We start from the raw sequence: 13,607 nt of genomic DNA on the forward strand, positions 1-13,607 counted from the left end.
TTTCCTTTTTATTTACGATTATTGTTATATGTTTTTCCCTCCTTCCATTAACAGACAACACTTTTGTCATTGTGTGTGTACTTCATTTACGCTTACATGTTTGTACTAGAGTACAACCTGCCAAAAAAAATCTTTGTGAATGCTGGCAAGGTTAAATGAACATAAAGGACAATATGAACCACATAAAGGTTTGTAGACTTTTTTTTCTTTTTTTCCTAGATGTATTTGTGACCATTTGGAGTTCCCTTAAATTATGTCATTTTGCCCTAAAAATTGTGACAGTGCACGTAAAAATGTCCTCTACTAATCCATGTGCAAATGGTAAATTTGTTGTTTTGTTAATTATTTATCATTGTTGATTATTCATTGCTGCACTGCTTTCTAACTTCTGCAAACTTCTGTATTTTACGATTAATGTGAATGTAAATGTGAATATCGCTGAGATCGGGCAGAAATGTTGTGGCTCCAAATATCTAGGAGATAAAAAGTCCTTTACGCTGCATCCACAGAGAGAGCAAGCTTTGGACCTCTGGAGGTTTTTGACGCAAGTCCAGCGACATTTACTTTGCGACTTGATTTACAGTCCAGGCTCCTAAATTTTGGACTACGTTGCAATTTCTTGAACAACATTGATGCACATAAGTACAGTACCTTTATTACTGCCTAAAACAGGCCCACGTGCAGAGAACATCAGTGGCCTTTTAATTAATTAATGACAATTATAATTAAACATTTCATGGTGTATTTATTTTACTTAATTTTGGCACTCTCAGTCCTCCATACACACACAAAGGCCTGCATATACAAGTGACAACACTTCACATTTTGCAACACCGATAAAGCACATCTGCCACATACACAGTAAAGCCAAAGAAACAACAAATTGGACACAAGACTTACACGACGGGGATCACTCGCGCCCAATGGCGGCAACCACACATAAAGACACGACAATTTGAGATCTGGATACATACACACCCACACCTAAAACAAGATTACGGAATGCTGGAAGACACCACGCCCTCGGATAAGCCATGGGACCAGATTGGGATCAATCGTGGGACCTGACCTTGGACCCATGAGACTGAAGAAGAGAGGAAGAATGATTTCAATCGATAGTATATAGTATATTAAATGTATATAGATATATAGTGAAGGCACAATTTTAGTGGCGCTTCTTTCTTGACTGCATTCATCTTGGGCGCGGGTCCTCGGGAGGATAAGAAAAGTAGCCCAGATATCTGACTTGTGCAATTTCCTGAAGTCCAGAGAATTGAAGAGACTATCGGAACAAATTTGGATCAGTTGTTGAGTCTTTATTTGAACATTTTCCTTTTTAAATATATAAACGAACACGCATTGAGTTTATTTTTGTTAATTAAGGGTTTACTCCTTAGTAATTCACATTTGCTTGGGAACAAAATTCCAAGTGTTATAAGGTACAAGTGTGGTGATCTGCTGTTTCCCCTGACCAAATCCCCAAATGGGTTTAAAAGTTGACTCCTTTGTTAAAGTTTAAAATAAATAAACCGTTGCGGTCTGAACAACAACAAAAAAGTGTTTGTTTTCCACTTGAAATATTATTTTTTAATTTGGTTGTTTTATTCAATTAAAAAAATCTCTTATTTTTGTCGTTGTTATATGTATTATGTTCATTCGCTGGACAGTTGCATTTGATTGTAAAGACTGCTATTTTTGTAGGACGTGCAAATTTTAAATTAAAAAAGAAAAAAGTAGTGGGATTTTGACGGGGCCTAATATTTGCTTGCAGCTCGCTTTAGACACAGTTTCCAAATGCCCGATTCAGGCATCACCTAAATGATCATTTAATCATTCTAAAATATAATAAAATGTACAAATTAATTTATGAAAGCGTTGGAATATATTTTCCCGGCTTTACATAAAACAACAACCGTAAAAATTATTATTTGGGATTGAACACATTTCAGGCGCCAAAAGGGACTGCTCTATTGAAGACCCAAAATCGATTGTTGTTAAGCAAGGAAGAGACTGTCTGCAGACGGTTTTTGGAAACAAAAACAACAGCTATAATGGCGTTGACACCAGCGGTTACAGTATTATGTGAGAACTCAAATGAAGTCTTCTTTGATGTATGCAAGTTGTTACTTTCATACGCCGACAATATTTTAAGGTAAAGTATGGTTGTGAGTGGAACGCCGCTTCGTCATGTAAATTTAGGGTTAGGTTAGATTTTAACTACATGGTTGAAGTGAAGCGATTATAATTCATTTATTTATCGCAGTGGTTATTTTGAATGTCCACTGGCTTCCAGATTAACTAGCATAAAGGCTGAGAGTGGTATTTGAACCCATGAGCAAGGGTTCCATCCACTACGCCGGCACACTCGCATTGGCGCAGAATTTATACTTGGTGATTAAAACAAGTTCCCTGGCACGGGCACAAGATGATCTGGTGTACAACGTTGTATAAAATCATGGCAATTGACTTCTAGGAGTTAACTTGACATGGTTGCGATTGCGATTTTCGCCTTAATTCAGGGTGAGTTCATACCTGACACTCCCAAGGACTCGTATGTACCGTAATCGACTATGATAGACAGAGGTGGGTAGAGTAGCCAAACATTCTACTCGAGTAAAATATGACTCAAGTAGAAGTAAAATATGGTAATCCAAATAATTACTTGAGTAAAAGTAAAAAAGTACTTGATGAAAAAACTCCTTGAGGACTGAGGGACTGTTGCAACGGCTGATTTATTTTTGTTTATTTTTAAACAACCATTCAATGAGACAAAAATACAAAATCATCTTCAGGTCCATCCAATCAATAGAATAAATTAAATGAATGAAAAATATCTTAAAATAAATCTTAAGCTAAGTTCAAGTACTATAATAATAGAAAAATAATAGAAGTAATTTAATAATAGAAAAATAATAGTATAAATAACAAAGTAGCTCAAAATTTCAAGCCCATGTACTTTTATTTCAACTAATGTAATCTGAAAGGCAAACATTTGCCTGTCAAAAGGGAGGAAGAAGAAAAAAAACGAATTTAGGCAATTTACCGCTACATGTTTCCTCAAGTTTGATATTGAGTTCTTGAACGCTGAAATCTCTGTTTAGGCAAACTAAGTAGACACTGCATAGTGTTGCTGGTTTTTCGTACCCTTTTTAATGGAAACATGCTTTTGATGTGAGGCCAGGGGCGTTCCTCCTCTTCTGTGTCCGCAGAGTCAGCATTTCTGAGTGACATTTTCGATCTCTTCGTTCCGAAAAGTCTTTCCCACTGCTGAAGTTATGATCACGTGATGACTCACGAGACTGCAGGGCTACGGCTACATTTGATTGGTGAAACACAGTCACTTGGAAGAGCCTGGCAGAGGTCTCTCTCTGACAAAATAAATGTGCCTTTCTCTGAGAGCGGGGGATTTAAGGAACGAGTTCTATGTAGCCTAATGTAGCGGAGTAAGGGTACAATTTCTTCTTCACAAATCTACTCATCAAAAGTAAAAAAGTATAGTGATTTAAAATTACTCCTCAAAGTACTTTTTCCAAAATGTACTCAAGTAAATGTAACTACCTACCCACCTCTGCATACAGGTATGCATAGATTCAAAAAGAAGTGATGTAAAAAATAAGCATTAATGTGATTGAAGCAATATTGCAATTGGCTCCATGCTCCGGTCTGAAAAGGAAGATACGCATAACTGCTGTTTGTCTGTCTGATGGCATTATTTTCAACTTTTTCAATTACACGGGGAGGTCACTGACGGTGTAGTGGTACACTCGCCTGAGGTGTTTGCGGGCAGCGTGGGTTCAGTTCCCACTCAGTGACGGTGTCTATGTCTGCTCTGTGACTGGCTGGCGACCAGTTCAGGGTGTAGTGTGCCTTTCGCCCCTAGTCAGCTGGGATAGGCTCCAGCACCCTCCCATGACCCTGTACAGGATAAGCGGTGTGGATAATAACATGACATGACAATCACACGGAACAGCATGTGGACTAGTCAACTTAGGCAACATCACTTCATTAACATGTCAACTTTGTTAAGTTGCTTGCAAGAAGCCAGTTGACATGCATTAGACTTCAGGCGTTTAACTGATTTACAAGATATATAATAATGTGAAGATAAGGGTATGATAATGAAACATAAAGTTACTGTACTGACATTGTCCTAACGGCCACAGCTGGATTCAGGAGCCAGTTTATGTGGAAGCCAGTTGAACTTTAACAACGCACCCTACACATCTCGCTAAAATAACCTACTCATGGTCAACATACTGTAATCACAGTAAAATAGCCTATTCATGGCAGGCCCAGATTTCCTAGCTCCGGCGATTGATCAATCAGAGCCGTTAATGGCAAAATTGCACCAGCCGGACAGTGGATAGTCATGGCTAAATAACCACTGACTTCATTCATTTCTTCTTCCTCTTCTTCTTCTTTTTGCTTTCAAACGGCACAATATAAAGATGGTTAAAGATACATTTGAATCCAGTATCATTTTCTCCGACTGCATATTTATTTTTGTTAATCAGTTGATCCTGTTATACATGACAAATGTTGATGTATTTTGTTGTCAAATGTCAAAGATTTGTTTAACTGTAACACATTTTGTAGACCGGGCGGCACGGTGGCCGACTGGTTAGTACGATGGCCTCACAGTGAGAGACAGCATCAGGCGTGGATTCGATCCCGGCTCCGGCCATCCTGTGTGGAGTTTGCATGTTCTCCCCGTCCTTGCGTGGGTTTCCTCCGGGTACTCTGGTTTCCTCCCACATTCCAAAAACATGCATGGCAGGCTGATTGAACACTCTAAATTGCCCCTAGGTATGAGTGTGAGCACGGATGGTTGTTCGTCTCTGTGTGCCCTGCGATTGGCTGGCAACCAATTCAGGGTGTGTCATGGTCCGTTCCGTCATGTCATGTTTTTGTTTATGTTTTGCTCAACGGGCGTGGGGGCGTTCCCTTCCATCGCGTGTCATGTTGGCTGGTGAGACACGCCCACCAGCCACGCACCTGTCACTCGTTGACTCCTTGATCACCTCGCAGCTGGAGAGACGTGCCACCTGCCCCCGCACCTGTTACTCGTTTACTCATTTATTATTCACTACTTAAACGCCTGGCGCTGACTATTCGGCGTCGGTGCATTGCCCTTACTTTGCCCTATTTCCGGACATCACTGCCCTTACTTTATGCCACCGTTACTCTTTGCTCTCGTTCATGCTCATAGCTTACAGCTCACAACTCAGGTTATTTGTCACTGTCCCTGTTTCATAGTCCAGTTTAGTTCTGTCCCGTCGCGTTTTGTTTGGCCTCGTTGTTTCGTTTATTTGTTCCAAGTGCCTTGTTTGCCTTTTTGTTTGTTTTGTTAATTAAACTCCCTTTAAGTTACCCTTGTGTGCCCTGCAATTGGCTGGCGACCAGTTCAGGGTGTCCTCCGCCTACTGCCCGAAGATAGCTGGGATAGGCTCCAGCACCCCCCGCGATTCTAGTGAGGAAAAGCGGTACAGAAGATGGATGGATGACATTTTGTAGACAAATGAATTCTGTAATATGTTTAGGATTATTAAAGGGTGAGAATGTCAACTTCTGTCTAAAGGTGTGACATAAAATACGATCTTTCTCACCAGGGATCCCAATGTGGAAAAATATAGATCAATCCGTTTAGGCAATCCTACTTTTTCTAGTAAGCTGCTGCCAATCAGCGGTGCTGTGGAATGCCTCTTCGAGATGGGCTTTGAGGAGGTAAACTGTTTTACTTCTTGTTCTCAAGTTACTCTTGGTAAACTGTATTGTTGGTGTTGCTGGCTATTGTTTTGCCTATTTTTGATGATTAGATTCTAATTGTTCCTACTTGTACCCCATTAAAAAAATAGGGTAACTTTTTTTTCCATGTCCCATACATTTTAAAGTAAAGCATTGAATAAGCCAGCATCAAAGGAGGCGTTTGCAGTTAAAAAAAAACTCATATATGTTAAAACTATTAGGCTTTACACAATCACGATATTTGGGCCCAATCACGATTACCGAATTTAAATAAACCATTCACCGATCTGATCACAAGCTGGAGCACCGTGTCTATTTAATTTTTTTTTCCTCAGGCCCTCATAATTAATATCAGTGGAACCACGCGTAAAATAATTCATCATTTTAATTTGTGGATGGATTGCATTGACAATTTAAGACATTACAGCCAATGACAAAATATCAGCAGATCTGATCGAGCTGATCTGATCGGTGGAAAGCGTAGTCTTTGTATGGGACTGTCTAATATTATTAAAATTATCTTTTGAATAATCATTCGTCTCTCGCTCCATCTTATGCTTCTAATTTTAATTAAATTATTATTTTAAAACCAACTCGGCCGGAAGAGAACTGACTAAGAGACTTTAGAGACAGAAGGTGTGATCAAAGGGTTGTGTCATTCAATTGCGGGTACCCACTCAGCCTTGCCTTGGCTAAGATTGGCTTGTTTACGAATCTGCACGCCTCATGCACGTCCACATCATTGGCTTTAGTCAAAGTCATAGGGGAAATGGAGTGAGATCACTTTAAAATCTTGTTAGCAATTTGAAAGCTGAAATCTCACCCTTCAAAATAGCGTTCCAAAAATGTTAGTTAATATAAGTGAAAAAACTCACTTATATTAACTGTAACATGTTTTCGAACATGATGAATCTGATACTTCTGTCATAATCACTTTTCAGATTTTACTTTTTTAATTCTAGGCTGACACACACTTGGTGTTCCCAAAGTCTGCATCATTGGACCAATTGAAGGTAATCAGGGAGTCCATAGCTGCTCAAAGAGACCAGAGACTCGATGGAGGGCACGGTCACCTTTTAGCTGAGACTACTGCAGAAAGCCCAGCTTCTTCAAGCCAAGCAGTCTCATCAATTCCTGTACAACCAGCATCACGGGTAATGTGTTAACACCTTTTGAATGTGACAAGAAATTACAGAAATCGAATGAAAATATACTGGACAGAGACTTTACACGCCCCACTTCAAGAGATGGTGGAATAGAGTAAACGTTACCCACGACAACTTAAATGCGCCGAAAACAAACTTCGGATTTTGGGTCTCGACAATGCCTAAAATAAAGCCAAGAAAGTTTTCACAGAAACTTAGCTTTGTCTTCTTGACTTGGAGAAGCTCGTCTTGCTGCTTCCTCCATTGCGAACCATGGATTTCCTGATTCTTGAATTCTCTCGTGGCTGCTTGATTATCTTGTCCCTCCACGGAACTGATAGCTTGCGGTTTAAACTCTGCTTTGTAGGCATCTCTTCGGAGATTCCATTTTAGGTGGTTGTTCGCCAAAGCAATGTTTTGAACAATGCATATACCGGCTCCATATATCAACACCTACTGGGGGCGTGCCTTTCGCATTGTCTTTCACGCCCACCCTTCACCCCTTAACATCCACATGTTGACGTCAGTAACGTCCTCCATTCCTCTATATACGCAGCATGTCTGCAGGAAATGCTCCAAGTCAGTCCAGCGGAGCGCTCATGAAAGTCACACAATTACAGATTTTGTAACTCGGTCCACACAAAAGGTGCTCTGCATTGTAAGGCGCCCCATCCATTTTGGAGAAAATTTAAGTCTTTTTTGTGCGGTTTATGGTTGTGAAAATATGGTACATACCTTAAATTTCTGAATAATGTGCAGCTGCATTCACATGAACATCAGTCTGCTTGAAGATGCTCTTGTAGCCTATATCTTGAATATGTTTGTCCATAATTTTAATTTTTTTAATTATTTGTCTGGCAGGTGAGCAGCATGAATTTGTTTGCGACGCTTCAGTCTAATTTCCAACATGTGCTGCTCTATGAGAACCCGGAGCTTCAGCAGAAAGCCAGAAGCTCCATTCCTTACAAGAAGCTATCAGATGCTGCTGAGCAAAAACTGAAGTTAGCAAAAGAGGCTGAGACAGGTACACATTCAAACTGGTCATTTATGCAACTAAAAATACATACAGTATCACTTCCACTTTTGTGAAATACTGGAACGTAATGGACTTGTCATGGCATTTTTTTAGAATGTAAATTAGGAAAAGAGGACTTCCTGGTGCTGGAGTTGCTTGGGTGGTTCAAAAATGACTTCTTCTCCTGGGTTGACTGTTTGCCCTGCAGCAGCTGTGGAGGCTCAACCCAGAATACTGGCTCACTCACTCCTACCGCTGATGATCTACGCTGGGGAGCCCAGCGAGTGGAGAACCACTTCTGTCAAAGCTGCCAGTTAAGCACCAGATTCCCTCGGTTTGTTCTGCTTGTTTTTACCACAGTACTGGTGCATGTTTTGCTTTTGGTGACGTTTACCTGAATTTTCTCTTAATATAACACAAGCTATAACAACCCTGAGAAGCTTCTCAAAACCAGGAGGGGACGCTGTGGGGAGTGGGCCAACTGTTTTACCATGTGTTGCAGAGCTCTCTCCCTTGAAGCCAGGTACATCTGGGACAGCACAGGTATGATCATTTGACGTGTGCCAATCCCAAGATTGGAGTTATTTTATCATATGTTTAACAGAGGGTGACAGGGGGAGTGGATATTCCCATCCAACTCCCACAGAAAAAAACCCGCCCCATTCCCGACCCAGTCATGGACCACAGTTAAAAAAAAAAAAAAGTCACGTCCCTTCCTGGTGAAAACAACTCCCATCCTGTCCTGCTACCATTCAGCATGACTCCCACTCCCGTACTGCTCCCATTTTGGAGGTTAGCAACATTAAAAAAAAAAAAAGCCATAAAAACAACTGAAGTTGCATTTTGCTTATTTATTAAACAGTTTCTCCTTATTTCAACATCACCGGATTTGTTTGCACCCATTTTTGGTGCGGTACAGCATGACCATATTTGCTGATGTATAGATTGACAGTGACTCAAGATATATTTGCAAGATATTTTTCTGTGAAACTTTTGTTTTCAACATGCATTTGCGAGAACTTAAAAAGAAGACAAAAGAAGGAAACTGTAGCATGGCAAAAAAAAATAAAAATCAAACCATTTTTACTTTGATTTCAATTGAATTTTTTTAACAAATATTCTCTCATGTCATGTGTGTCATGAGTCTCGGTATAAAGGAGCATCCCCAAAAGGCTCAATTATTCTCAAGCAGGGGTGAGGTGATGTTTGCCACTTTGTGAAACACTGTGTGAGCAAATAGTCCAACAGTTTAAGAACTACTGACGTTATTTATACTCTCCACCCCAGAAGTCTGACCTCATGATAGAGCAGGCGTGTGCAAACTACGTCCATATATACATAGACATATATGCTGTTATAATGCTTTTGTTCACTTTCGTTTAAAATTAAATATATATATATTTTTTTCAGATGAGGTGAGCTTACCAAAACACTCCATTGATCTGCTCCTGGTCCAGCCCCTTTGTAAAATTTTAGAACCCATGTGGCCCGCCAATCAAAAAGTTTGACCACCCCTGCGATAGGATATCGTACAATATGCCGTTTTCTACTGCATTACAATGCACTGGTATATAAAAAAATTGCACAGCACTCATTGTAGCTGTTATCACCAGGAAATTTTCTGTCATACTGTCAGTAAAAATCCATGTGTTACGCCTTAGTCTAGTCTGTCTTTTTTCAGATCATGTATGGACAGAGGTTTACTCTGAGTCTCAGCGCCGTTGGCTGCACTGTGACTCATGTGAGAACATCTGTGATAAACCTTTACTGTATGAGGTTGGCTGGGGGAAGAAGCTCTCCTATGTTCTGGCTTTCTCACGCGACCAGGTATGTTGCATTGTTGGCATGATATGCATTACTGCTGTTACGTGCACATTAATTTCATTTGGTATCAGTAAAGAGACAACCTAATTTAACATGTGTTGGATGAATGGATGTGTTGCGTGCATATTTGATAATGTGCATTGTATTTTATATTTTCTGATGCAGTTTTTTGCGTTTTCCATCCATTATCCGCCGCTTATCCGGGGTCGAGTCCCGGAGGCAGCAGCTTCAACAGGGAAGCCCAGACTTCCCGCTCCCCAGCCACATCTTCCAGCTTTGCCGGAGGAATCCCCAAGCGCTCCCAGGCCAGCCGGGAGACATAGTCTCTCCAGCGTGTCCTGGGTCGTCCTCAGGGCCTCCTGCCGGTGGGACATGCCTGGAACACCTCACCAGGGAGGCGTCCAGGAGGCATCCTAATAAGATGCCCGAGCCACTTCATCTGGCTCCTCTCTACGTGGAGGAGCAGCGGCTCGACACTGAGTCCCTCCCGGATGGCCGAGCTTCTCACCCTATCTCTAAGGAAGAGCCCAGACACCCTGCGGAGGAAACTCATTTTGGCCGCTTGTATCAGAGATCTTGTTCTTTCGGTCACGACCCACAGCTCGTGACCATAGGTGAGGGTAGGAACGTAGATCGACCGCCTTTTGGCTCAGCTCCGTCTTCTCCACAACAGACCAATACAGCGTCCGCATCACAGCGGACGCTGCACCGATCCGCCTGTCGATCTCTCGCGCCATCCTCCCCTCACTCGTAAACAAGACCCCAAGATACTTAAACTCCTCAACTTGGGGCAGGGTCTCCTCCCCGACCTGGAGAGGGCACTCCACCCTTTTCCGACTGAGAACCGTGGTCTCAGATTTGGAAGTGCTGATTTTCATCCCAACCGCTTCACACTCGGCTGCGAACCGCTCCAGTGAGAGTTGGAGATCACGGTTTGAGGAAGCCAACAGTACCACATCATCTGCAAAAAGCAGAGATGAAATACTGAGGTCACCAAACCGGATCCCCTCATCACCTCGACTGCGCCTAGAAATTCTGTCCATGAAAGTTATGAACAGAATCGGTGACAAAGGGCAGCCTTGGCAGAGTCCAACCCTCACTAAAACAAATCCATGACAGCCCCAGAACATCCAGAGCCTTTAGGAACTCCGGGCGGATCTCATCCACCCCCGGGCCCTTGCCACAGAGGAGCTTGTTAACCACCTCGGTTACTTCAGCCCCTGAGATAGGTGAGTCCACCACGGAGTCTTCAGGCTCTGCTTCCTTAATGGAAGGCGTGTCGATAGAATTGAGGAGGTCTTCGAAGTATTTTCCCCACCGACTCACAACGTCCCGAGTCAAGGTCGGCAGCACCCCATCTCCACTATAAATAGTGTTAATGGTGCACTGCTTCCCTCTCCTGAGACGACGGATGGTGGACCAGAATTTCTTCGAAGCCGTCTGGAAGTTGTTTTCCATGGCCTCACCGAACTCCTCCCACGCCCGAATTTTTGCTTCGGCAACCACCGAAGCCGTATTCCGCTTGGCCAGTCGGTACCTGTCAGCTGCCTCCGGAGTCCCACAGGCCAGAAAGGCCCGATAAGACTCCTTCTTCAGCCTGACAGCATCCCTTACCGCTGGTGTCCACCAGCGGGTTCGGGTGTTGCCGCCACGACGGGGACCGACCACCATACGTCCACAGCTTCGATCGGCAGCCTCAACAATGGAGGCACGAAGCATGGTCCACTCAGACTCAATGTCCCCCGCCTCCCCCGGTACGTGGGTGAAGTTCTGCCGGAGGTGGGAGGTAAAACTCTTTCTGACAGGGGATTCTGCCAAGCGTTCCCAGCAGACCCTCACAATACGTTTGGGTCTGCCAGGTCGGACCGGCATCTTCCCCCACCATCGGAGCCAACTCACCACCAGGTGGTGATCAGTTGACAGCTCCGCCCCTCTCTTCACCCGAGTGTCCAAAGCATGTGGCCGCAAATCCGATGACACGACTACAAAGTCGATCATCGAACTGCGGCCTAGGGTGTCCTGGTGCCAAGTGCACATATGGACACCCTTATGTTTGAACATGGTGTTCGTTATCGACAAGACAGAAGTCTAGTAACAGAACACCGCTCGGGTTCAGATTGGGGGGGCCATTCCTCCCAATCACGCCCTTCCAGGTCTCACTGTCATTACCCACGTGAGCATTGAAGACCCCCAGCAGAACGAGGGAGTCTCCAGGGGGAACGCTCTCCAGCACACCCTCCAAAGACTCCAAAAAGGGTGGGTACTCAGAACTGCTGTTTGGTGCATAAGCACAAACAACAGTCAGCACCCGTCCCCCCACCTTAAGGCGGAGGGAGGCTACCCTCTCGTCCACCGGGGTGAACCCCAATGTACAGGCTCCAAGCCGGGGGATAATAAGTATGCCCACACCTGCTCGGCATCTCTCACCTTGGGCAACTCCAGAGTGGAAGAGTGTCCAACCCTTCTCAAGAGGACTGGTACCAGAGCCCAAGCTGTGTGTGGAGGTGAGCCTGACTATATCTAGTCGGAATTTCTCTGCTTCGCACACCAGCTCAGGCTCCTTCCCCACCAGAGAGGTGACATTCCATGTCCCAAGAGCTAGTTCCTGGAGCCGGGGATCAGAGCGCCAAGGTCCCTGCCTCTTGCCGCTGCCTGACTCACATGGCACCCAACCCCTTTGGCCCCTCCCACAAGTGTTGAGCCCATGGCCCATTTTGCGGTTTGATCTGTCATGAAATGGAGCATGTAGATAATAAATTTTATTGTTTGATTTTTTTTAAACCCAAAAAATAAAGTGTGATCACAATTATGGATAGTAAATAATTATGCGAAATATTTTTTTCCACATTGGAATATGAAGCCTTTTTTTTTTTTTAAACCATTAATCTACCGTCAGTCTTGTGCTCTCATGTTGTCATGCCATTTGCTATTAATTAGAGCTCAGCTTCTTTTACCATTTAAAGCAGTGAATACTGAATCCATTTGAATGGGTTACTTTTGGTACTTTTAATGAAAACCACGTCATAGTCCAGAATATAAAAAGTCCAATTTGATCAGAATTGTAAACAGTGTTGGGGGTAACGCGTTACAAAAGTAATGTGGTATAGTAATTAAAAAAAAAAAGTATTTTTTTTGTCAATAACATGCCGTGGCGGATGACGTCACCATCAACCTTTGTCTCCATGGAGTAAAGAAGTTTATAAATACCTGAACGTACTGAATTATTGTATATTTTTTTTCATGAAAAAGAAAAAAAGTCAGTTTTGTATCAGTACATACTGTATTTTTGCTTTTTTTGCACATGCCCTTTTGATCAATCTGTCTATATCTATTTTGTAAGAATCATCAATTATACGTTATCCATCACTATTTTTTGCGTGTAAATTAATTTGAGTATGTTGATAACTTCATTTATGATTTACTGTAATATTTTAATTTTTTTTGTTTGAACTTATACTATATACTTTCACATGCAAGTAACATGTAATACATTTTGGAAGTAACTTGCCAACACTGACCGTAAATGGAATGCACTTACATTTACACCATATGTTGTTAATAATGCTTTACCAAACCTCATATTTACTTTTACTTTTTTCAAAACATACATGTACCAAGACACTATATATCTGACGTGCTAAAGCAGCCGCGTCAATTTACAGAAAGGTTTCCTTTGCTGTTGAAAATAACTTACCGTATTTTTACGACCAAAAGACGCGCTGTATAAAAGAGGGCAGCACCGGTTGAGGGTGCTATTTCTGTATTTAATACTTACACTGGGCATGCATGGTAGCGCTCATGCAAATGCGGGTTCGCTGTCAGTCGCCGCACCTCAGTCTGATGAGAGATGTCATGGCAACACATCTAATAGACAACGT

The 13,607-nt window shown here is 42.6% G+C and overlaps 1 protein-coding gene across 2 annotated transcripts in view; it reads left to right on the forward strand.

The window, feature by feature from the left end:
- The first annotated feature begins 1,993 nt into the window (after window positions 1-1,993).
- LOC148321095 (peptide-N(4)-(N-acetyl-beta-glucosaminyl)asparagine amidase-like) overlaps window positions 1,994-13,607 on the forward strand; it is a 16,674-nt gene continuing 5,060 nt past the window's right edge. The window contains exons 1-7 of one of the 2 annotated variants that reach the window (XM_088319573.1): window positions 1,994-2,152; window positions 5,610-5,724; window positions 6,708-6,899; window positions 7,752-7,914; window positions 8,020-8,239; window positions 8,327-8,448; window positions 9,587-9,732. In XM_088319573.1, coding sequence (XP_088175699.1) covers window positions 2,052-2,152; window positions 5,610-5,724; window positions 6,708-6,899; window positions 7,752-7,914; window positions 8,020-8,239; window positions 8,327-8,448; window positions 9,587-9,732 — 1,059 coding nt within the window. In that variant the 5' untranslated portion in view covers window positions 1,994-2,051. Of the gene's footprint in view, window positions 2,153-4,428; window positions 5,484-5,609; window positions 5,725-6,707; window positions 6,900-7,751; window positions 7,915-8,019; window positions 8,240-8,326; window positions 8,449-9,586; window positions 9,733-13,607 lie in introns of those variants that run through there. The other variant, XM_088319574.1, reaches the window with a different exon arrangement.

This window comes from Idiotropiscis lumnitzeri, chromosome 16 (assembly GCF_059441095.1).
Source record: "Idiotropiscis lumnitzeri isolate Australia: NSW breed Sydney's pygmy pipehorse chromosome 16, RoL_Ilum_1.0, whole genome shotgun sequence".
Lineage (NCBI taxonomy): Eukaryota > Metazoa > Chordata > Actinopteri > Syngnathiformes > Syngnathidae > Idiotropiscis > Idiotropiscis lumnitzeri.